The 25,305-nt window shown below is 35.8% G+C and overlaps 3 protein-coding genes across 3 annotated transcripts in view; all 3 read left to right on the top strand.

Annotated features, from left to right (window-relative positions):
- Nucleotides 1-19: 19 nt before the first annotated feature.
- Nucleotides 20-1,843, top strand: LOC135085076 (G patch domain-containing protein 4). The gene is made up of 4 exons (XM_063979852.1): nt 20-172; nt 254-405; nt 718-1,001; nt 1,298-1,843. Exons 1-4 carry the CDS (start codon nt 127-129, stop codon nt 1,776-1,778), a joined length of 963 nt encoding a protein of 320 aa, XP_063835922.1. The 5' UTR covers nt 20-126; the 3' UTR covers nt 1,779-1,843.
- Nucleotides 1,844-2,800: 957 nt separating this feature from the next.
- LOC135085063 (probable NADH dehydrogenase [ubiquinone] 1 alpha subcomplex subunit 12) lies at nt 2,801-6,023 on the top strand. Its single transcript, XM_063979843.1, has 4 exons — nt 2,801-2,964; nt 3,368-3,509; nt 4,601-4,657; nt 5,732-6,023. The coding sequence occupies exons 1-4, from the start codon at nt 2,864-2,866 to the stop codon at nt 5,861-5,863; spliced, it is 432 nt and encodes a 143-aa protein (XP_063835913.1). The 5' UTR covers nt 2,801-2,863; the 3' UTR covers nt 5,864-6,023.
- Nucleotides 6,024-17,702: 11,679 nt separating this feature from the next.
- Nucleotides 17,703-25,305, top strand: part of LOC135084804 (uncharacterized) — a 44,030-nt gene continuing 36,427 nt past the window's right edge. Inside the window, exon 1 of the mRNA XM_063979543.1 lies at nt 17,703-17,934. The gene's annotated coding sequence lies outside the window, so the exon portion shown is untranslated. The remainder of the gene's footprint in view (nt 17,935-25,305) is intronic.

The raw sequence follows: 25,305 nt of genomic DNA, 5'->3' as shown, positions 1-25,305 counted from the left end.
ATATCAACAAAAACCATAATCTGTGACCATGTGGTTGTTGTTCAGGTTATTATTAAAGTAATTAATTATAATAATAATAGCTAAAATCAATTAATTTATTGTTTGAGGAACGAAGAAAAACAAATAATGAATTTCGCAAGGAAACAGTTGGAAAAATATGGCTGGACCGATGGTAAATACCACAGTGTTTCGTAAAATTTTGTGTGCTAGTTCTTACGAAGTTTTTCTTGATAAATCTAGTGTTTTGTCCCAGGTAAAGGGCTGGGGAAGCACGAGAATGGTATATCCGAAGCTCTAAAGCCCACATTGAAGCGCAGCGTGGCTGGAATAGGCCACGATGCGGCGTCTGACTTCACTGAACATTGGTGGACGAAGTTGTATGATAAGGCAGCTGGGAACGTCGAGGTAAGGTTTTACAACTTTTTAAAGGAATGGGAATATAGTAAATACTGTAATTTTTAAGCTAATTGTCTTGTACTTCGGTTAATTTAAATTAAATTCGAATTTAAAACTTACTATGACAGAAGACCAGAAGTTTACAAGTCTGGTGGCATTCCACTTCTGTATTTAGGACTTTCTTTTTTATCTTTTATAAAAAGGCATTTAGTAGTTTCTGTAATCTACAGTTAATTGTATGTTAAGAAGTAATATTTCTAAGTTCTAACAACAACAAAACAAAACTTAGCTCTGATCTAACTTAAAAATATAACATTTCAGGTTGAAGAAAAAAACGGGAAAACGAAAAAAATAAAAACAAAAGAAGACGAATTTGAGATCACAAACAGCACATGGAAACTAAAAAAGAAGAAAAAGCAATCAGACACAGAAGAAGAACAGTACAAAGATTACTTTGTAAGAAAAGCTGTGCTGTCTGGCGGAGGGAGTACCGTAAGGAATGTGAATGATTCAGAGTCCGAAGACGAGACAGCAGTTACGAAAGATGTGTTCAAGATGACGGATGAGGAGCTATTTGCTGCTTGTGAAGGAAGAACTGCACATAAGTATGTTTACCTTTCTTATTTATTAAAAAATTAATTGCACATAACATGACAGTACAAAAGGTAAATTAATGCCATAGCACAGTAGAGCATTGTCTACCAGTTAACCTTTGGGCCAAATAGAAAATTGGGGATTACACCAAGTTTGACATCTGAGGAGCTCAATGGCAAAATTACAATAAAGAGGCAGTAGTATAATATTTATTTGCAAAGAATAATGACCACACATCAAAAATTAATGTAATCACATAATATTAAGTTAATCAAAAGATTTTACTAATAAATTGATATTTTTACAGGGGCGCAAGACATGGGCTCAAAGCTACAGGGAAACTGGCAAGAGTAGCTCAGCAAGAACAGATATTACTGGCTCAACCTCAATACACAGGATACTCTCATGCTAAAAAACTAAAGAAAAACAATGAAGTACAAGATAATGAAGAATCAAACCCAAATCCCGATGTAGATAGTAGTATTGAACCAAAAAAGAAGAAAAGAAAGAGAAATAACAGTGACAATGAAAATGCACAAGCTGTATGTTCCACTTCTCCTTTGCCAGAGGACGATGAAAAAAGTCAGCAAAAGGATGTTGCCAGTGATAAAAATGAGAATGAGATTAGTACAAGTGCGAATTCAGTTGAAGATATTTTTGAAGTTAAGAGGAAAAAGAAAAAATCGAAGAACTTAGCCAATGATACGAATGAACAAGAAATTGTTGATGATAGTGAAGAGACCCCAATTCGTAAAAGGAAAAAGAAGAGAAAGAATGCTTCAGAATAAGTCAATTATTTGAAAATCTATTGATTAGTTAAAATAATAGTGACAAAATATACATTTGATATCCTGTATTTGTATTTTATTCACACAAAAGTCAAATGTAACTACACTTGACATCAAATAAACCGCACCTTCCGCGACGCGAACTTTAAAGATTTTCTTCTGACACAATCATGGTACCCCAACAATATTGGTGTTATTTGAAAGCCCAATAAATATCCTTAAAGAAAAATACATTTCATTTCTAAATAAATGATTATCATTACCATAAATGTGACTTAAAAATAGACCTCACTTTGGGCTAACCTCTGGGATCAATTAGACCAATTTTTATGGTTATAAAACCAAATAAAGATCTCACGTGTCCTCTTTAACAGATGGATAGCGATTAATCCCAACATAACAGTTTTATAGTAAATAAAAAATGGCTATAGCGTAACTACCTATTTTTTGAAGAAGTGTCTCTGGATCCTTGTAAAGACACATTTTTGGGGTAAAAACCTTTCCTTTAATGAAATGAAGTTTAGAACTAGGCTTTCAAATGGTACCAATGTTGGTGGGAAGTGGGGATGCATACGTTTGATAAGTGCTTGTCGCGGGAGGTGCGATTTATTTGATGCCGAGTGTATATTACGACGATAACTATCTTGAAATCGCAACAATTTCTTATTTGAATTTCCTTTCCTGAGTGAAATAGACCACAGTAAATCTGAGTGGAATAGGGAATATACCACAGTCCTTCTGGCGCAGTCGGGTAAAAATTAAAATAAATGTTGGCATTGCACTGGTACTCTATTAAAAGAAAAATCCTTTTAGGACTGATGACATCATAAAGGTGTGGGAAGCACTGGACGCAGGCCGCTACCAATCGATCAACATGGAAAGCATTTGGGGGAGGCCTATGTTCAGCAGTGGACGTCCTATGGCTGAAATGATGATGATGATGATGATGATGACTACAAAATGTTGAGAATTTTTTTCTTTAGTAGAAATTTATTTTCTTTGATCTGGTATCATTTCTGTTGTCAATGTCAAAATTATTGTCATTTTGACAGTAATATTTTTGTCGATTTTGTAAAATCGCAAAAATGTCCGTGGGCAAATTTTTGGCTTTAGACAAGCTAGGAAACTTCTTCAATATATTACGCCAAAATGGAGGGATCCGAGGGGTCTTGTTCAAACTCTACAGGTAATACGATACAACATTATTATGTAATTTCTTTGCAGGTTATGTTTTGAATGTTAAGATTTTATTTTTTCTATTTCTCCTGCTACTATCACCAATTCAAACTATATTTAGTAAATTTCTATCAAGTAAACTATGTACATGAAAGAAAAAAGCAGCCTGAGATGTTCGGTCAGACCGATTTTTGAGTAAAATATGTTTGTAGTCCAAACAATAGTTCTACATATTTATCTATCTTTGCAAATCAAAGATACAATAAACAGACACTTTTTCTATTTAAAACAATAGAAACGGTTAGTCCTGCTTCTTAATTGTGCTTTTAAACATCACAAAATGCAATTGAGTGTAATAGAAACATACTATTTGGTCGGGGTTGTACTCATCATACTTGTTTGAATAATTCCAGACAAGACGAAGTGAAAGACGGTGTGCTGATCGGCGAGGACAAGCACGGCAACAAATACTTCGAGAACCCTCGCTTCTTCTACGGCAGGAACCGATGGGTGGAGTACAACGACAACTACCACATGAGCTACGATGCTAGCCAGGTAATAAATAATAAACTGTGTTATTATCATTGTTACGGACAGCCGCTCGGGCTTGCGGAAATAAGAAAAACCTTCGGTTTAAAATGAAGATGTATTCCAGCAAAATAAGCCCACAACGGCTATCAAAAAACACAAAAAACTTCAGAACTAAACAAAAGGTATCAAAAGAGTAAAAAAAGTATAAAAAACATAGACAATATAAAAAAGAGGTTGGTCCACCAATCGGTTCCCAACAATCATTATTATGTTCACATTAAGAGCGCTTTCACATTTAGGCGATTTAGCAGCGAGAAAATCGCGCGGCAAACGCACTGCCGAAAATTTCATACTATGTGACAGCTGATGCCTCCCTTCACATAACAAAAACGCCGCTGCCGCGCTGCTGTCGCGCTACTAACGCCCTAATGTGAAAGCGCTCTAAAAAGATTTAACCCCTCAGTTCACTTAGGAAAAACTTTTAATGACTTATTTTCTGTTAAGGTTGACTAGAAAAGTATACCATGTAACATTAAGTTGGCCTGTAAAGAAAACTCATTTATTTTTGCAAATAGCAGCACTTTTACACATTTATTTATTTATTGAAAGACTTTATTGCACACACAACAATGTTCCGTACAAAAAGGCGAGCTTAATGCCATAAGTCATTCTCTACCAGCTGACCTTGAGCAAAACAGAGATATTGAGTAGGCGGTACATCCCAGTATTTTGTACTTTAATTGTTGTGTAATTTTTTAAATAAATAAAAAATATGTTATTGTTGTTGCTTATGTTCAAGTTGTATCTTCCTGCACATTTATGTACAATTTAATGCTGTTGAAACATTGTTAAACCAATAAATAAAATAAATAAATAAATAAGTCTTTCTGTGAATAAATTATTTATTACTATTTATAAATCTTTTTGTGCTATTTAATTTTCTCTCATTAGTTCATGATTTTTAACTACATCTTTCTGCACATGTATGTATACCACTTAATACTGTTAAAATAATTGTTGAATAAATAAATTAAACTCTTGCTATAGGCATGTGGAAATCAAAAATTCCAATAAACTTAAACTGTTCAGTACTCATTGGATTTATAACTTTACAGGTGCCCTCTGAATGGTACGGCTGGCTACACTACAAAACAGACCTGCCTCCACACCAGGTAAGATATTAAAACCATTCTACTATCTTTATCATAATTTTTCAGTCATAAGACGTCGATTGCTGAACATAGGCGTTCCCAATGATTCCAGACTGGCCGCTACCGCGCCTTCCCGCTGCCTTCCTATTTAGCAATACATATTATTATAAATGTTAAAGTTTGTGAGGATGGATAGATATTTTTCACACTTAAACCACTGAAACGATTTAAATGAAATCTATCCACGCGTACGTAGATGCGGGCGGCCGCTAGTTTGGTATAGAGTAGTTTAAGCGTTACGAAAAACATTAATTATAGTTTTTATCTCCGTATATGGAAGGGGCATACACTCGATATACACCGTCTGTGAAAGATTGAAATTCACTTGGATTCTACAACGACTGGTCCTGCGCTGCCCGCATTCAGGTGCTTCCCGCGACCTTCACCAGATCGTCGGTCCACGGAGTAGATTGCCAGCCTTAGGCCTCAGCCTCGAACTTAGCGGGCAGCGGGGCGGCGGCGGCGGCGGCGCGGGAGCGGCAGGATCTTATGCGTAAAATCAAATAGACCGGTTCTCGAAAACAGCGGCGCGGGAGCGGGCAACGAGCGGGCAGCGGCGAGGGAGCGGGCAACGAGCGGGCAGCGCACTCCTTCTTTTGCCCACAATAAATCGAGCGTAAGGAATAAATTTGAATCAAAATAAAATTGTCGCTGTTGTTCAGACATTTCGTTCGCGAATAAAAACAAATATCTCGACAACACAACCCCGAACACAACACTTCGCCGCTAAAGCGCCGCGCGAGCTGCCCGCTGGTTTCGAGAACGGGTCTGCGTTGCCCGCCCCGCTCCCGCGCCGCCGCCGCCGCCGCCCCGCTGCCCGCTAAGTTCGAGGCTGAGGCCTTACACTACGTCTTCTGGTACTAAGCTTAACTAACATGCTTGTGTTACGAGTGGGCTCACCACAATAGTCCAACGGCGGCAGGGTTCGAACCCGCGTTCCTCGGATCTCGAGTCCAATCCTTCACCTTGACCTTTGCACTATTATCGCTTCAACTCTAATTGTCTAACTAAATATTCATATATACTTCTTTTCAGGATCCCAGTCGCCCAAAGTACAAATGGATGATCGATGGAAACGAGAATTTGTCAGGCACCATGGGCCAATACACCCCATACACCACCACTAGGCCCAAAGTCGAGCCCTGGGTGCCTAAGAAGGCCCAGTAACTGGCCCAAGGATCTAGAACAGCAAATATATTCAACAAAATGTAAATTGACAGCCAGTTTTATTTCAATTAAATCATCCAGATACATTTACAGTGGAATATAAAGTTGATAAAATCGATGTTTAGTTTTAAGTAGAAAATGAATAAAGATATTTATGAAATGTTATTTGTGTAATGATTTTAGAATTTATATTGTATTTTATACGATTACTGGTTACTTTTAAATAGTTATTGCAACAATTTTAGTATTTTTATTGTATTTTAGAAGAACCCTAAAACCCATTATTAAATTAAAATACTTTATTTGATTACTTCCTATAGTCTTTTTCACGTAAGATGATCCGTATGACACTTCAAGGTTATCCATATTACGCATACTACATATGCAGAATATTTTTGAAAAAATATTTATATTTTATTAGCAATATAATAAAAAAAAATTAACTAGTTGTCTTGAAATATAAAGTAAAATCTGAGTCTATTGATTATATTTTAATTAAATACGATGTAAAAATATTTTTTATTTAATGTACGCAATGTGTGAAACGGAATAGATTTAGTGCTGGGGTATTTCTTGTATAATAAAATCGATTATTTCCGCGGTTCATTAATCGATTGCAGTGAATACTTAGTTATTAAAAACATCAACTATATTTTTCGATTATTGACTTTAATAAACGCATTGAAAATAAATTAATAGTTTTTAATTTAAAGAAACAGAACCAGTACTTTTTAGGAATCGTTTTTTTGAACACGAACCATGAAAATAGAATATTATCAATAAAAAATTGTTACAATAATATTTGTAATTAAAAGAAACATGTTTTTTGTTAAATAACACCTATACAAAATATTTCTCTAAAAGTAGGTTTTACTAACTCTTCGAAAAAAATCGATAGATAAATCGCTATGGTTTAGTTATGTGACATCTCTAAATCTTTCAAACTCGAAACGTCATACGGATCATCTTAGGTGAAAAAGACTATAGGCATTTTGCAGACATTAGAATGATTTTAGAATTTATTGTGTATTACATCCAATTATTTCATATTTATTATTTAATTTAATTATTTTAGATTTTTATTGTATACATTTTAGTATTTTAAAAATTAAAAAACAGCTAATTATGAAATAAGTATTGCATTTGACTAGTTCCGGGGCATGCCGTCGATAAGTCGTTTTGAACCGGTCGACTTTCACTGATGGAAGGGGAAGTTACCTTATCGCTGGCATGCCGCTGGACAGTCAGTTCGATTTGAGCGTTCGAAGCGAGAGGTACTATTAGGTTGACGTCATAATGTCGGAATTGTGTAAATCAGTGGTGCTGAAATACAAGTTAAACAACCTACAAGAGTGTTTCATTTCAACTCAGAAGTGGTACGTGATCTACAGCTCAAAAGGTACGTCTTAATTTATTTGGTTAAAAAGTAATTGATTTTAAAAGTTCAAGTAGAAAGAAGTGTGAATATTTCGTTTAATGCATGGAAAAGTTATGTTTAAAACGAGGCTAGACGCGCCTCCAGATTATTAGGCTAGATGCGCCTTAGACTATGACCATGAATATGTCCATGACCATGACTATGACTTAATATAACGAGGCTAGACGCGCCTCCAATTTATTAGGCTGGATGCGCCTTAGACTATGACTATGACCATGACTATGACTGTGACTGACTTAGTATATCGAGGCTAGACGCGCCTCCAGTTTATTAAGCTAGATGCACCTTAGACTATGACTATGACTTAGTATAACGAGGCTAGACGTGCCTCCAGTTTATCAGGCTAGATGCGCCATTAACTATGACTAAGTATGAGAGACTGGACGCGCCTCCAGTTTATTAGGCTAGATGCGTCTTAGACTATGACTATGACCATGACTATGACCATGACTATGACTGTGACTGACTTAGTATATCGAGGCTAGACGCGCCTCCAGTTTATTAGGCTAGATGCGCCTTAGACGAGATGCGCCTTAGACTATGACTATGACCATGACCATGACTGTGACTGACTTAGTATATCGAGGCTCGACGCGCCTCCAGTTTATTAGGCTAGATGCGCCATTGACTTTGACTAAGTATGAGACCTGTAGAGGTTCCTTAAGAACATAATATTCGACCATTTGTAAGTACTATTAATTAGTCTAAACGAATGAAGATATTTTGACTTTTGACTTTGACTTTGACTTTGACTATAACTATGACTATGACTATGACCATGACTATGACGTACATATATAGTATAACGAGGCTAGACATTCCTCCAGTTTATCAGGCTAGATGCGCTTTTAAATATGACTAAATATAACGAGGCTAGACGCGCCTCCAGTTTATTAGGCTAGACGTGCCTTGGACTATGACTATGACTTAGTATGACGAAGCTAGACGTGCCTCCAGTTTACCAGGCTAGATGCGCCTTAAGGGCCCCATTGTTTAGGATGTCTCTAGAATAAAAAGCCTTCTATTGCTGACATAACAAGGAAGCCGTCCAGTTGTCACATGAGTTGTGTGTGTAGGTCGCACTGAATAAAATACAAATATAAATACAAAATCTTTATTTGTGATGCATAAGTATAATAGAAACATGTCACAATGGTATTTTACTACACTTTGCTCAGGGAGCATAATATTAATTGTCAAATAAAAGATTTTTTAGATTTATTTTTGAGATTTAGATTTTTGGAAAAGATATGAATCAAACTTTTGCTTAATATAACATGAACATAGCTTCCATATGATGTTGAGTTGATGCTGGTCAGACACAGTTTATTTCGTCGAGTACTTTATTTCACAGTTGAATACAACGACGACTGAAGATGGAGCTCGTATACCGCCAGGGACAACCGTCAGCTGACGATGAAATAAGCGTGCTAAGCGGAAGAAGTTGTCGTCGTCGTCCAGTAAGAAGGCGCCACCACGATCGTCTTCTATGGGGAAGAAAAATACGCGAAGGAGCTCATCTTCTTCCAGCTCTACTGAAAGAGCAGTGCCACATGTGGTTCGTAAAATTTCTGATAGACTCTAGTGAAGAAAAGAATTTCTTCATTGGTAGTTTTTTTTATTGCGCACACATTATTGAATATTACGCATACCTACAGTAAAATGGGAATATTAGCTTATGTAGTAAATCTTTAATAGTAATAATTAAAGGTAATAATATATTATTCGATTATAATGTATAAAGGAACGTTAAAGTAAATGTGCTAAAAAAATACATTTGAAAGAAAATATTTTTACACAAGTAAAGTGAATTAATTAATGATTCGTTTATTTTAAAATTGTCATCGGTTCGGACTTTCGGTAGGTACTTTTGCCAAGTACATTATCTTGTCTATCTATAATTCCACTTCAAAAATATATTTCGAATTATTCTGACCTCTGGTTACATTTGTCTGACCTAGATAGGACCTGTTTCTAGGTGAATTAAGCTTTTTCTTCTAATTTAGTTTTCTCAAAGAACTAAATCAGTTAGCGACCTCAAATAAACACAATATTATTATTACTGTAAGAAGTCAGTAACTATAAAAAGAACAGAATACCTGTACCAAGGTTTCATAGATAGGTTATGTTAGGTTAGGGTCACTTTTCATTTTTTGGTAGAGCAAAAGATATGAAACGTCAAGGTTCCATAAGAGCAGAAGTTTAAAGTTTTTCTTTTAGTAGTCTTTAATTTTTTTTATGAGCGCTATTATAATAGCTAATGCAAATAAGAGAATTTTGTCTTTAACTTAGACATTGCAAAAGTTAATTGGCTTGGCTAAGAACTACGGAGTCCGTTAGAGGAAATTTTGAATCCTACTACTTGAAAGGATGAACAGTTTACGTAGTTATTTTAATGACAGAAAAAAGAAATATGAGACTGTTTTGGCAAATGAAAATTCCTTTTAAATGTTGGTAGTGAGTGCACTTGTTGACGCAAAACCGATGCTGAAACTAAGTATAGTTTGGCGGATCATTTCAATATCAATTCCAATTGTAAAAGTTGTGGTCAATCATCAGTCATACCTCTGTGTATAGGGCGAACGTAAACAAAATTGAGAAAGGTAGTTTGATTGAATTCACAAGATAGTGACGTCACTTGCTTGTCGTGCCATACAAAAAAAAAAGAGTTTGATTTAACAGTTTTTAAAAGTACAGTCAATTGACTGGTGGACGTCTATCGGTCAAAACTTCACGTAACTGCAATTTCTCACGGTTTGGAATACTGACATTCTATAAAATTCCTGGTCAGAATATTTTCGAGAGCCACGAAGATGACGGACACAGGTGAATACCAGTTAACCCTTAACACCACTTGGTATTTTCAGCTTACACATCTACACTCGTGGGGGACCTAAGTCCCCACTATTTGTATTCAATATTTAAGTAATTTAGTATGAAATATCTTAGGAAAATTTTTCATAAAATAAACAAGAAACATATATTTAAGTGAAAAAACAGGTTTAATCGTATTTTAAACATAAAAAAATATTATTTCTAGCTACAAACAAAAAAGTTACCAAAAAACTAGTTTCATTTATAGTGTTTTCTTCACAGCCCCAAATAATATTGAAAATTAGAATATCAAAACAAAAAAAAACTTTTTTCTTATAAACCAATATACTTATGAACAAAAACAAACACAAACTTTTCAATAAGTTTAAGAACTTGAAAAATCACAATAGGAATAGTTGGCCCATATTTTTTTATCTTATTCTAAAAATGTCTTAGCAGTCTCAATAATAATTAGTCTCAACATTATGATTATAATCTAAAATAAACGCATTGCTGACATTTGGTATATATTTTCACATCAATATGACAGACATTTTTCATACATTTGGAGCAAACTCTGGGAGTATTGATATCTTTACTTCGTGGGCACATGACACCTAGATTTCTTTCTTTTTTTTTTTGACTAGGTCCTTGTGTTGGTAGATCTTCAGGTAAGTCAACACATCTGCTGGGGATTCAAATCTTTAGCCATATTGCAGCAAAACCAATGAAAAATACAAATTTATAAAAAATCTAATATGGAAAAATACCTACATAACTACACTCGTGGGGGACTTAGGTCCCGCAAAGGCATGTACCTCACAAACCACAAACGTGAACAGCGCACACGTCCGTCCCCTGCTAGCTCTCGGGCATCACTGGGAATACACCGGACCGCAACCGCGTCGCATTTTAAATAATTATTTTATTTGCAAAAAAGTAGGCGGTGGGGGAGCTAGGTCCCCCACGAGTGGTGTTAAGGGTTAACATAAATTTCTAGTTTTACAGAGGATAGTTTCAGACTTTTAGAGTTGCCTTTCGATTTAAATTTTTTAAATAACTTGACACCTGGCGAGCTTAAGGCCGTGGGTTCGATTCCCGCCTTAGGCGGTTCTATATTATCAAGTGATAAAAAAATATATACAGGGGATGTTTAGATAAACTAATATTTTATAATGCAAATAGCTTTCCGCCGAGGGTTCGCCCGCGTAGAATTTTGTTTGTGACAGTTGTTTGTTTTGTATGTCCTTCCCCGGGACTCAATCTCTATGCCAAATTTCAAACTTTCGCATTTATAATATTAATATATAAATTAAACTGGGGGCCAAGTACCGGATGTTTAAAAGAGCCTTTTTTTAATTCACAACGCCAAAGGTGAAATCGTTTTTAGTAATTTGTCGCCTAGTCCAATAACACTTAAAGCAAATGTTTTAATAGCTACTTCAATGCTTTTTGGAGCATGTCCAATATGTCATGTAAATCGAATTGTAAAAGACCCCTCAGCTATGGATACTCTCGATAGAGCTGGTATTATGACTAAGCCCGGACTTAGTTCCGACACGTTCTGGTTAGTTAGATAAGCTTTATACTCTTTTGTGAAATTATCGCGATTGTATTGCTATAAATCTGACTGAGATAGGACGTAGGTACACGTGCAGTCTTTGATGTCAGGATGAAAAATAATGTACAAATACCACCATTACCACTTATCTCATTACAAAAGGGAAAAGGGTTCAGAAATCCATAGATGACTAACTTGATCCATAGCTGCTTATCAATATCATTCAGGACTCTTAAATCATATTTAGGTCAGATCTTGATGATAAAGAGAAAAGTCTTCAATGTTCTGTAGCAGTCACTTACTTTAGTCGATGAAAGACAACTTCCATGAGTTGGAGACACTAGCTGTGGTGTGTGTGCTAAAAAAAAGGTGTATATCTTTTAGGACTTAAAAGTTTCTACTGGTTATGCTGCCTTAAGAACCACGTTAAAAAAAAGAGAAAAAAAAATTAGTTCCGCGAATAGTCCAAATACCAAAATTTAGTCATAGAATCTGACGACAACCCATCCAAACATCATAATCTCTTCACATAGCAGATACAGTAAGGTTGATACCAAATTATTTTTAGTGGTCCCACGTACAGCTAGATGGCAAATATGTTGCGCTAATCGTGATGAAATTGAGCATCACAGACATTCAGAAACACATAATATAAGATCACTGTAATTGTACCTATTGGTTTTAAAAATTTGGAAAATTTGTAGAGAAGAAAATTATGTTAAGGCCTTAGAAATACATAATTCTGACGAAAGTACCTTTAGTGTTAATCATAAATCGTGACCATAATTCATTATTTGCCAGATTACGGTTACAAATGGATATAATTGGATATATTTTTTATTTTTTTTTATTCTTTATTTGATTTGGGGCTTTTATCCACATGGATATGTCAGCCCCATTGTATCTTCATAATTGGATATAATATTAACGTTTTGACATGTTCTTAAAAACTTACTAACTTTCACATGGCAGTCATGGCAAGATACACTGTAATTAAATTGATTATGTACTAACATCTAATGGACGTGTATTTATGTGAAATAAAAATTTGGATTTAAAAAGAGAAGTTTCCAATATATACGATATGAGAAGTTTTGAGAAAATTATAAAGTAAAACGATTAATATCTAAATTTCATGCAAATATCCGTTATCTATACTAATATTATAAAGCTGAAGAGTTTGTTTGTTTGTTTGTTTGTTTGTTTGTTTGTTTGTTTGTTTGTTTGGTTGAACGCGCTAATCTCAGGAACTACTGGACCGATTTGAAAAATTCTTTTTGTGTTGGATAGCCCGTTAGTTCCTGAAGGCTTTAGGCTATATATCATCACGCTAAGACCAATAGGAGCGGAGCACCAATGAAGAATGTTTCAAATCAGTGATTTTTTTCCTTTTGAGAGCTGACGCTGCGTAAACGGTTAAAGTTTCGCAAAAATCATGTATCACAGGATTGTTCCCCTTTAAAAGTTCTAAAAAAAAGTCCGCGATAGTATATGTCTATCTTTTAAGGTTGGCTCATAGTAACCCTTTTTATGCAAAAAGAAATCTGTTTTATATTAATGCATTATTTGCGGAGATTTTTTCATAAACATGATATTAATCCTTATCCAAATAAATAAGTTATTCGTCACAAGTATTTAATTTTAAACATACTTGGCCTTTACACCATTCAATTTCAATAAATATCTTAGGAGATATCGCAGTTTTAAAATATCATCGCAGCAAAATAATGATCAAGTAGGTGTGTTCTTTGTAAGACGTAAGCATCTGATAAGAAAGGATTTTCCAAAATTCTACCCCTAAGGAGGTAAAAAGGGGAGGGCAAAGTTTGTATGGGATAACGAGATTCCTTCGTTCAATCTACTTCAAATTTCGCATAAGCATTCTATAACAGAATTAATGGAAGACGTGTTTCGTATTTTAGTGAAATGCATCCCCTAACTATGTTAAAAAGGGGTAGAAAGTTATTTTAGTGGTGATTTGCTTCAAAGTTGATATTAATTACTCATTAGTGCATTTTTTTTACAATCATGTCATGTTAAAGACTATCATACTCTAGGGGCCTCTACTTAACCTCGGAGTTGGTGCCCGCTGCAGCTGCGTGCGCTCGCCTAACAATGCATAGTAATGCATGACGGTCAAGCCGCGGGCACCTGCTTGCGCTGTATACATAAACTCATTTTCTCGCGAGAATTTTTGCGGAGGCCCTTGAGGTAGTGGGAGTAGTCTTGAGGAAAAGCTCCTTCTCCCACGGCCAGTGGCATGCTAGAAACTTGGTGATTCTAGCACCCGTAGGAAAATAAAAAAAAAAAGTTTACCAATAATACTGCGGTAGGTGTAGTTTTCGATTTCGTTGTAAAAAGATAATACCACCGATCAAAGGCCGAGCTGCATATTCATAAAATATAAGAAAATTTTATTTTCATGTTTATTTAACCTTTAAGATTTTTATATTTTATAAGTATTCAAACATTTAGATAATAACGTTAAAAATCGTATGAGAACGTTTTCGACTTCTCCGCGGACGAAGTCGCGGGCAAAAGCTATTTGTAAAATAATTAGACTAAATTATTAAAAGTGCCTACCCAAAGTCATTATTCCACGCGGACGAAGTCGCGGGCACAGCTAGTTGGTTATAAAATAAGTCATTACGAATAATATAGATTAGGTGAAAATGTATATGTAGTACCTACAAGATTTTTCTCCGTTTCTTAACATTTGTTACTGGTTCAATATGAAGAATATAGTTTATAAAATACATTATTAATGTTAAAACACTTGTTAACAAGTTGTCATAGAATTGTTTATCATTCTACTATATATGCTCCATATTGTTTTGAAAAGTAATATTAATGATTTTAGAATAAATCCTTATTAGACGTGAATGCCGGGAGGCATCACGGTGTCGGATGGCCGAATGTAATGATTTTAGAATTTATATTGTATTTTATACGATTACTGGTTACTTTTAAATAGTTATTGCAACAATTTTAGTATTTTTATTGTATTTTAGAAGAACCCTAAAACCCATTATTAAATTAAAATACTTTATTTGATTACTTCCTAGGCATTTTGCAGACATTAGAATGATTTTAGAATTTATTGTGTATTACATCCAATTATTTCATATTTATTATTTAATTTAATTATTTTAGATTTTTATTGTATACATTTTAGTATTTTAAAAATTAAAAAACAGCTAATTATGAAATAAGTATTGCATTTGACTAGTTCCGGGGCATGCCGTCGATAAGTCGTTTTGAACCGGTCGACTTTCACTGATGGAAGGGGAAGTTACCTTATCGCTGGCATGCCGCTGGACAGTCAGTTCGATTTGAGCGTTCGAAGCGAGAGGTACTATTAGGTTGACGTCATAATGTCGGAATTGTGTAAATCAGTGGTGCTGAAATACAAGTTAAACAACCTACAAGAGTGTTTCATTTCATTTGTTTGATTTTGAACAGCATAAAGGTCATAGCACACTTATCAACCCTTAAATGGATCGACACCGTATCGCCGCAAGGCGAGGCGTTTACGTTACGGTGCGGATAATGCGTCGCAGTACGGAGTTTTTCATACAAAGAATACTGACCGCCTCGAGTTAATACGGTTACGATCCGTTTCCGGGTTAATAAATGTGATTCGTCCTTAAAGCATTGTTTTGTTTCTGCAGTTAGAGGTAAGGTAGTCAGTTCCTCTGTGGTTGAGGATTCCGTGTGAAGCTCGCTTCCACCTTCGGCCTGATCATCACTCTCCATTGGGTGAGATGCGGGCCAAGAGCTTGCCCTTTGTGGTTCATCATCATCATTTCAGCCATAGGACGTCCACTGCTGAACATAGGCCTCCCCTAATGCTTTCCACGTTGATCGATTGGTAGCGGCCTGCGTCCAGCGCTTCCCTGCTACCTTTACGATGTCGTCGGTCCACCTTGTAGGTGGACGTCCCACGCTGCGTTTTCCGGTACGCGGCCTCCACTCCAGAACCTTGCTGCCCCATCGGCCGTCAGTTCTGCGTACTATGTGCCCTGCCCATTGCCACTTCAGCTTGCTAAACCTTTGTGGTTAAAACAAAATATTTAAAAGTACGCGGGTCTTCCTTTCTGTGGTCGAATTAGTGCCACAGTGATGTGATGTAAATACCTACTAGGTACCTATAGATTATGGACGCTTTTGATTTCTTATATTTATAACTCTTACTGTCTCCCATAGCTGGGCAAAGTCCCAAAGACTTATTTCCAGGCGAAAGTATGAAATATGCAGGTAGACACTACAAGTTCTCCGTTATTCAATCACTAGATAACCCTGTTATAACTCCATACGTAATAGGTACGTAAATCTGTTATAGGTATCTCTCCTTCCTTACCGATTGTACTTAGCTACCTAAAAGTCGCTTATTTTCTGAAAATATGCTTCTAAAAGCGTTTTTACTCGTCCCAGTAAAAAATATTTTAACTCTACCACTGCTTCGGGACATCAAATGGGCCAGTGTTAAGAAGCAGCGCTGAAAAAAAGTCTCAACAATTAACAAGGTAGTTCTGAGAAGAAGCAGCGCTAGAAACTCAGTAACTAACAAGGTAGGTAGGTGAATCCAAAAAATATTTTAACTCTACCACTGCTTCGGGACATTAAATGGCCCAGTGCTGAGAAGTAGCGCTGAAAAAGAAACTCAGTCACTAAAAAGTTCTTATTTTCTGTAGATAAGTAAGTAGGTACCTAGGCTTATAAAAAGCGCTTAATTACACGTCCCAGTAAGAATTTATTTTAAGCCTACAACTGCTTCGGGACAATAAATGGGCCAGTGCTAAGCAGCGCTAAAAAAGACTCAGTAAGTAAATAACAAGGTAAAATTCTGAGAAGAAGCAGCGTTTAAAACTCAGTAACTAACAAGGTAGGTAGGTAATCTAACGGCAGGTGTACCCACAAGACCCGAAATGTAGAATCACTGCTAGCAATCCAAAATGAGACAATTCATAACCGAGCCTGTTATTATTTTAACTCGTGCAAACCAGTTTGGGGCCTGGGTCCTGGGCAGTGGTGCTCAAAGTTTTAGGAGAGCTTTCGTGGATGTAAAAAACTTATTCGATAGCACTCTTCATTTTTATGGTCAGGGATTTGCAAGCTACTTATTTGATAACACCTTATTCATCATCGTCATTTCAGCCACAGGACGTCCACTGCTGAACATAGGCCTTCCTCAATGATTTCCACATTGGCCGGTTGGTAGCGGCCTGAATCTAGCGCCTTCCTGTTACCCCGTTATCTAATGTATAGGTATAATTTTTCATTTTTAACCTATTTACTACCTTATGTACTTGCTTATGTAGGTAGATACGTAGAGAACTGATCCCAACTTATACATAATATTATGACCTATGTTCGTCGAACTTCGAAGCCTTGGAAAATCACTCTTATTCATTTTCAACCCTTTTTTTGAAGAGTAGGAAGTAAAACCTTCTTACGTCACTTAAGATTTTAAAAAAAGCTTGCACACAAAATCTAAGTACAAAGACGACTTAATGCCTATAGTTGTCGATATCTAGACAATAGATACCTACTTCGACGTTCGATAGCAAGTATGAAACCCATAGCATTCTCTACCAGTTACTCGGATTTCGAATCGGCTTATTGTCACCTAATCTTAATTATGTAGATGAATTAGTTTAACTGTCGCTAATTTAGCAATTTACTAATTGGCTATATTAGGTTAATTAAAACTTTAATCAAATAGTTCAAAAGTTTAAGAAACTCATGCTTCGACCAACTGCCCACGAACGCAGTCGACGCTACGCAAAGCTCTCCTCGTGTTCAATCGTAAATAAACCTTAAAATAAAACCATAAGATTCAAAACCATATAACCGCCTCTCCATCGAAACTTACACTAATGCAATTCACCCACCGCATTCAATATTGAACATTATTTACATGGTTTTGAGTCGAAAATAGATTGTGGTAAAAGTTGAGCTTAACTGAACTTTTTGCCTTAGCAGGTAAAAATATCTTGGGGCTCACTTCAACTCAGTGAAGACGCGTCGCGGTACCACTCGAACGTGTTTGCAACTAATTAAAAGTTACTTTAGTGTTTTCTACTTTATTAAACATTGGAAAAGTGAAATAATCAGTCAAAATGTGCGACGTAATTTGTTGTGATCTGTGTTGCGGCCGATAAGCCAACGCAAAATGTGTGTGATCCTAAGAAAAGTAGGAGTTGGTTTCGTGCAGAATGGTTTTGGAGTGATCGAAAACAGGATTTTCGATTTATGGTGAGTTTCAAACCTTTTTGGTACTTTGCCTAGCGATTTTGTTGAATTTTCGGGATTATTTTGAAGTTACTTTTAAAGCGGCCGACGAACAAAGGCTACTCAAACTAGTTTTTGAAAGTAGAAGTTTTTAGGCTGTATTTCGTTTAGAGCCGTTGAGAAAGGATCGTGGCATTTTTTTTGTTACGAAAAAAAGTTTGCGTGGGTCCACACCGGGTGTAAAGTAGTGTTGGGACGCACTTTTTTGGGATATCGATAAAGTTACAGATTTATGTTGTCAGTTATTTTTGGTTTAAAAATATTTTGAAATATTTTTACAACTTTTTTTTTGTTAAAATGCTAAATGAAAAGTATTTACTGAATAATCTAGTGTTGATGTAAATTACGTATTTATTTAAGGACAAGGAACTCAACAAGAAGCTTATCTATGGCTTATCTTAAATATGTAGTTTATGTGAACGTGAGTAAAACGTTATAGGTAGTTATTATGTACTATTAATTAACATTTCTATGTATAATTCAGTAGAAGGAAGGTTAAGAACAGGATAGAGCAAGTGATACGGTACCCATTTTATTGTTGAATAATTTATGTTATGTACTTAGTAAATCTCTAGTTAAACGATTTACGCCCGTATTTACAAACATTACTATGAGGTCTCACAGTGCGGGTGGACGCACATGGTGACACATGAACTTATAAAAACTCATAAAACTCATTGATTTTTGCAAATAGGCTTTTAAAAAGCATTTTTGCAAAGCAAGAGCCAATCACAGAGCTCTATTCAACACTGTGTGTTCGATTTTCTGCTTCACTTAAGCAAGCATCGTTTGTGAATACGGGCATTACCATAATTTAAGAGGGTTTCTTTAGGTATCCTAATATTGGATATTTTCTTTTATACGCTAAGTAAAGTCAAGCCAACTGTCCTTTTTAGTAAAACAAAACATCTTCACCATAAACCAATTAAAATAAAAAGTATTTCTGTGAACATCAGGCCTCCCCAACCCGTCAGGCCAGCGTGGGGAGTGTAGGCCAAAACCTCCATTTGCCTCTGGTAAAATAAAGATCGTGTCGTGCTCCTGCAGTGGACACCAAACGACCTGATGATAAGTTTAAAATATTAGAACACACTCTAAGAGTAGGCGCACACCGTTGATTTTTCGTCGGCCGATAGTTTAGTCGGGCAGTTGATCAGTATGGGCATGTATGGGAGTGCGCACACTACGCCGATTCGATTTGGCCGATTCTTCATACAATTTAACCTCGTAAGCCCGGATGTGCCTCAGAAGGAACTGAAACTTTGTAGTCAGTAACGCCGAGACATTTTCGGAGGTGAATTGTAAGTATCGCCGGATGTGCCCTCAGAGGAACTAAAACTTTAGCGATAATTTTAAGTTCAAAAATTCGCGCCTATTGAATAAAAAGAGTGATAGTCTATGGCTTAAAGTATTCAAAATCAGGTATCCGAACTTATTAATGTAAAAAAAACAAAATGTCACTGTCAAATTATCATTTTTCTTTGACAAGGTGGTTCTTCCGAGAGGACGTGATGTACGATTAATTTTTTTTCTTCACGTAAACGTAGTTTAATTGAAAAACTAACCAGTATAATTTAAGTTAAAATACTGCTAAACAAGCAAAAAAAAATTTTTACCAATTCGAAGAAGTTTTGTAAGATTTTTTTTCGTTTGAAAATAATAGTTCTTTGCAAGGAACATTCGGTCTTGATGGTGAAAGTTTTATTTTTGTATATTTTTTCTATTGAGATGGATTGAATATTGGACTTTTAAAATTATGATATGATTGAGAAAATTTACCATGAGAACGTTCTGATTTTTAGTTTAATAAATATTATAATTAACATGAATATTCACTTTACTTCTTATACATTCTAACCTATCATTATTGTATGTTATAAAACCGATAGTACTTTTAAAAGTACTAATAATGAAACATTAAATAAAATTAAAATACTTGTGCCTTTCCAGTTACATTTATTTTTATCATTATTGTGTCTTTATGTAGTATTAATTTATTAAGGAGGTTACATTTATGTTTTACTTTAAAGTATAAAATACAATTTATTTACTTTTTCTTTTTAAAGTCTGTAATACCGAATGTTCTTTTAAGAGAAAACATTTTTTTATTATTTTTTACCTAAAATAAGCTCTATGCACTATTATATAGGGTCCCTGAAAATATGGGTGCAAAAGAAAATCTCTAACATAGAAATTTTTTTACTCGAAGTGCTCGGCGTTTACGACTTCAAATTGTTCGTTCTTCCGAAAGCACATTCGGCGATACTTAGAAGTCGACAAAATTTGCTCTTCGGTCTTACGAGGCTAATATCGGGCACAACTATCGGCCAACTAAAAATCAACGGTGTGCGCCTACTCTAAAAGCCAGGTGGTAAATAAAGGATGCTGCATGTCATCAATTAAAAATGTTGAGCGGTGAGTTGTATTGTATTACATTCACGTCTCCCGGTTTTTGACCAACAAGTAACTGGTTTCTGACTGCTGTAGTACCCATTAAAGTCATAAAATGAAACTGTTTTGAGTAACTTTATTACTTCAGTGTTATTCAAGACAAGCTGACGGATGAGTGTAAAATTTAATTTAAAGAATACAATTTATTTGCTTGAAAAGTTGAAGTGTTAAAAACTAAGGATTTCTTTACTAAGTAGTAGGTGCCGATTCGAATGGGGTGACAGTGCTTACTTTTGTGTCAAGGATAGATAACTTTTGATAATTTTATTGATATTTTTTTAACAATTGTCACTAGAAGACTTAATTTGACACCATTCCAAAATAATTCGAAATCTCAACTTTTTTAAAAAGACACCATCATTCTGATCTTAAAAACTTAATTAATTTATTTAAAAACTTAATTTCTTTGCGATAGAACAAGATGACATGACAGGTAATGGATAGGTAACACTGTTGCCTATGGTACATACAAACAAAAATTATGGGATTCTCGTTTTGACAGTTTTAAAAAGTACGTCAATTGATTGGTGGTGTCAACACGTCTAATAGTGTTGTGATAGAGAAATGTTATACTGAAGCCAACGAGACGACTCAATGTTATACCGAAGCCAACGACCGTACAATTGGTCACACACTAGCAAATTAATTAACTACCGTGGGAGAAATTCCAATGTCCATTTATTGATTTATGCATGTTATTTGCATACCAAAGAAGATATAAATGGTATTCAATTCTTTCACTTTAGAGAAATAAATTAGGATACAACTTACAAATTCTACCGTACGGCACTATTCCCACCTCTCGTTCCCACCGCTGCAACTCCTGTGTAGCCAGGATCTACAGCTTGACCGCCAATAATAACCCAACCTACAATTATAACCTATGAAATTTCAACCATGGGATTTACGAATAAAATAGATAGAGATTTCCTCATCATCATCATCAACAGCTCTTTACAGTCCACTGCTGGACTATGAGCCTCCTCCACTATAGTGGAGGGTTTTGCCATAATCTCCACGCTAGGCAGGCGGGTTGGAGATCGCAGTTTAAAAGATTGATGTTTTTCAGAGAGCGCTGCTGCCCATTCTCTGTTTGATGTGTAGTCCCTAAGTCGCCTCTTACGACACCCGCGGGAAGAGTAGGGGTTGGTGACAAATGTATTCTACTCTGCCGTCACCACACGGCTTCCTACAAAGGCCTTTTAGGCTTACCCATCAGTTCTTAGAGACACACATTTATGGGAACTGTTGAAATCCAATCCAAGTCAAAAGTGATATTTTTATTTTATGGGAAGACAAGGGACTCTTTTGCTACTGCGAAAAGTTTTAAAAGTTGCGACATAGGAACTGTAACACTCCTTACTCATCATAATATATACTTTTAATGAAGATTGATTCAGATTTTTATAAAACCAGCTGAAATAGAGCAACCATTGGAAATCCGTCTCTAAGGAAGTCGGCATCTTACACCCGTATCCACACACGCTTGCTTAAGTGAAGCAGCATACCGAACGCACAGCGTTGAATAGAACTCTTTGAGTTCTAGTGTGACCCTAAGCGTCCACGCGCACTGTGAGACCTCATAGTAATCTTCATGAATACAGGCGTTAAAGTGAAAGTCCGTTTCAATAAAAAGATCTTCATGCATCACTGGATCCAAGACAAAACAATTTCAGGATTATCTACCCTTCAAGTAAAGGTCGCGAGGGTCGACCAGCACGTCTAGATTATGCAATCAGTTAATAAGCCAAATTCGTCCTTATGCCAATGCGATTGTGAGTTGTGACTTTGTGGCGCTTGAACGCTATAGTTATGTCAGAGGTGCCCAAAGTTTTTGGCGAAGTCTCCTTCCCCAAGGGTTTCCACAAAATCTAGATCCAGATCTCTATTCCTTCCCAGAGATCACCAATTTATCGTTCTCTTCACAATAATATAGGTACCCCTAGTTCCTCTGTGGTTGAGGATTCCGGGTGAAGCTCGCTTCCACATTCGGGCTGATCATCACTTTCCATCAGGTGAGGTACAGGCCAATAGCTGCCTCGTTAAAAAAGATCGCAATCGCACTGGAGATTTTAGGATCGAGTCTTTTCTTAAAAAAAAGGAAAATGACAAAATGGATATTGAAGAACTTTTCACTTATTTACAGGTTACTGTAAAATTTTTTTGGGAATAAACGGGTCTCCTAGATTGCGGGGACTTGGGCAAAGTATCCCCAGTGTAGAGTTGACATCTGAAATCCGGGGAAATACTTACTTAAGGTAGCCCTACCCCAGTGGGAAAGAGGGGTCTGTCTGGGGGTCTATAAGCTGGGGGGTACAAAATATGCCCGGGCCGTTGGGGCAGGAAAGTTCTCGAGTGGCGACCACGGGCTGGAAAACGTAGCGTGGGCAGGCCTCCTACTAGGTGGACCGACGATCTGGTAAAGGTCGCGGGAAGAGCCTGGATGCGGGCAGCGCAGGACCGTTCATTGTGGAAAACCTTGCGGGAGGCTTTTGTCACGGTAATACTATAATACAGTATTGTAACTTCATATAAACGGACGAAACGCGAACTTTCCTTCGAAATTCAAATCTCGGTATGCGCTCGACATGCAAAAGTCGGGGGTGTCGCGAATGTGCCACGGTAATAAACGGATGATGTGTTGTTTTTGAAACAGTAAGCGCTCTTTTTTATAAAAATAATTACAACTACCTATTTATACAGGGTGTTAGGTAAATAGGTTTATAAGCTAACACTAGCCCATGTTAACATATTATGCATATAAATGGTATGGTGAAGTCAGTGATATCATTTTAATTTGTTTAATTTTCATACAAAATAAAATTTATAAAATCAGATTTGTATGCAAATTAAAATTATTAAAATGATGATTTCAATTTTCTGACTTCACTAAGAATACCATTTATTTGCACATGTTAACATGGGCTAGTGTCGGCTTATAAACCCATTTACCTAACACCCTGTATAATAATCAAGATTTTTGTACACCTCAGTCGACGCGCATACATTTTACGGTCGCAAATTTATAAGATTTATCACTAAATCTTAACACAAATATATTTTTTTATTAAATCTACTAATCACAAGACAACATGCATTTTATCCTATTTCATTCAGTAAGTTATTTTGTTTGTCAAAATAAAATAAAAAATTACAATCACAAAATACATTCACAAAACTAGATAAAAATTCTAAGTAGGCAGATGTAATGAAAATAGGGTCTGCAGGTGGGCAGCCCTATCGCATGTTGTCATATGGTGACGTACCGCGCGGCTGTTGACATTTATTTCAAAAATATGGCCGAGTTGGAATACTGTATAGATAGTATTACCGTGCTTTTGTCCAGCAGTGGACGTCATTTGGCTGAAACAAACGAACAAAATATGTCAACAATCAACATTTAATTTTGATGAATGTAGAGATGTTTTTGTTGGTTGTAGGGCAAAACACGTGTTTCAAACCCGGCTTTCGACCACTTTGGGTATCGGTGGTTTACGTCATACTTTCCCACAACGGCTCCTTGTTGCGTGTGAACGCGGCCTGTCACCGGACACTCTTGCGCCGATCGCTTGTTTTAAACAACGCAGCATTATTATTGGCCTCTGACGCACTAAATGTACAGACGAATGCACTTCAAGCTTGTGTGGTCTTGTTTGGTTGTAGTAAGAGTGAATTTGTAACAAAAAATTATAATCTGATGCGCTAATTCTTGAAAAATGGACTCGTTTCGTTCCCATTTAAATATTTCGTCGTCGAGCAAATAATAATATTGATTTCTTTTATCTTAAAAAATAAATTACTTTGCCTATCGCTTTTTCACAAACAAAGACATTAAAAAAGTATAATTAAAAAACATTAGCAATGACTCGAAAACTTATTAGTATCTGTGTTTAAACTATTTTTTAATAATCGTAATGAATGTTTAATGAAAGTTATTTTAAAACTTAATTACATAATTACCTAATCTGTGCTTAAACTATTTTTTAATTACTTGTAATGAATGTTTAATGAAAGTTATTTTTTAACTATACTGTTCAATTAAATAATTAATAGTAATCCCTAATTTCTTTACGGTAATGACATCATCTTAATTAATTAATACCGTGAAAGGTCAGAAACTACCAGAATTTAGAAAATTGTGTCACGACTTTGGCAATAGTCATGGTGTATTGTCATCATGGTGTTAATTTGAATAAATCGCTGTCATCCTGTGTAACAGTTTGACACAATTCTGCCAATTGCCACGGTTGCTTTTAATTGACCTCACAAGACAGCTGCTGTTATTGAGGAATTCATATGATTGAAGATAATGCTTCTTCAAGAGATAGTCTATACTCTATTTTAAAGAGCAAGGTTTGAAATTAAACTGAAGAAAGATAAATATTGTTCTTTATTTGTGTCTGTCTGTAGAGATGTTAACGACATCATCTAGTTTTTAAAAATATAATTAGAATAACAAATAATAAAAAATATAATGTTAAAACCGCTTAACTTTAACGTTTGTGTTGTACAGAGTTTGACAGATTTTTGACGTTTGTTAAAGTTAGATGGGACACTCCACTTTATGGAAGTTGAACTTTAGGCTTGTGTCCTTTCAAAAACTAGGATAAAAATTACCGTATTTTTTCCTTGGGTCCCATATCAAATTCCATCAAAATAGGTTCCATTTTTTAAGCGTGAAAAGTAACGGAGAGATTAATTACATTCGCATATAATATTAGTACGGACGGAACTATCCTATCACTGCATTCATCATAATTTTGAAATAAATAGTGCAGTGCAGCCATCATCAAAGTATCGATAGAACCAACTCGATTTGTTACGTAATATCGTTACCAAATCACTAATCGAATAACGGTCGTGTAACGGTGGTCTATACAAATA

Source organism: Ostrinia nubilalis, chromosome 27 (assembly GCF_963855985.1).
Source record: "Ostrinia nubilalis chromosome 27, ilOstNubi1.1, whole genome shotgun sequence".
Lineage (NCBI taxonomy): Eukaryota > Metazoa > Arthropoda > Insecta > Lepidoptera > Crambidae > Ostrinia > Ostrinia nubilalis.
This window is presented reverse-complemented; position numbering and strand designations above follow the sequence as displayed.

Coding starts and splice junctions, on each gene's coding strand:
- LOC135085076 (XM_063979852.1), top strand. CDS start 127: ATGAATTTCGCAAGGAAACAGTTGGAAAAATATGGCTGGACCGATG. Junction 173..253: donor AAAATATGGCTGGACCGATG/GTAAATACCACA, acceptor GTTTTGTCCCAG/GTAAAGGGCTGGGGAAGCAC. Junction 406..717: donor AGGCAGCTGGGAACGTCGAG/GTAAGGTTTTAC, acceptor ATAACATTTCAG/GTTGAAGAAAAAAACGGGAA.
- LOC135085063 (XM_063979843.1), top strand. CDS start 2,864: ATGTCCGTGGGCAAATTTTTGGCTTTAGACAAGCTAGGAAACTTCTTC. Junction 2,965..3,367: donor GTCTTGTTCAAACTCTACAG/GTAATACGATAC, acceptor GAATAATTCCAG/ACAAGACGAAGTGAAAGACG. Junction 4,658..5,731: donor CAGACCTGCCTCCACACCAG/GTAAGATATTAA, acceptor ACTTCTTTTCAG/GATCCCAGTCGCCCAAAGTA.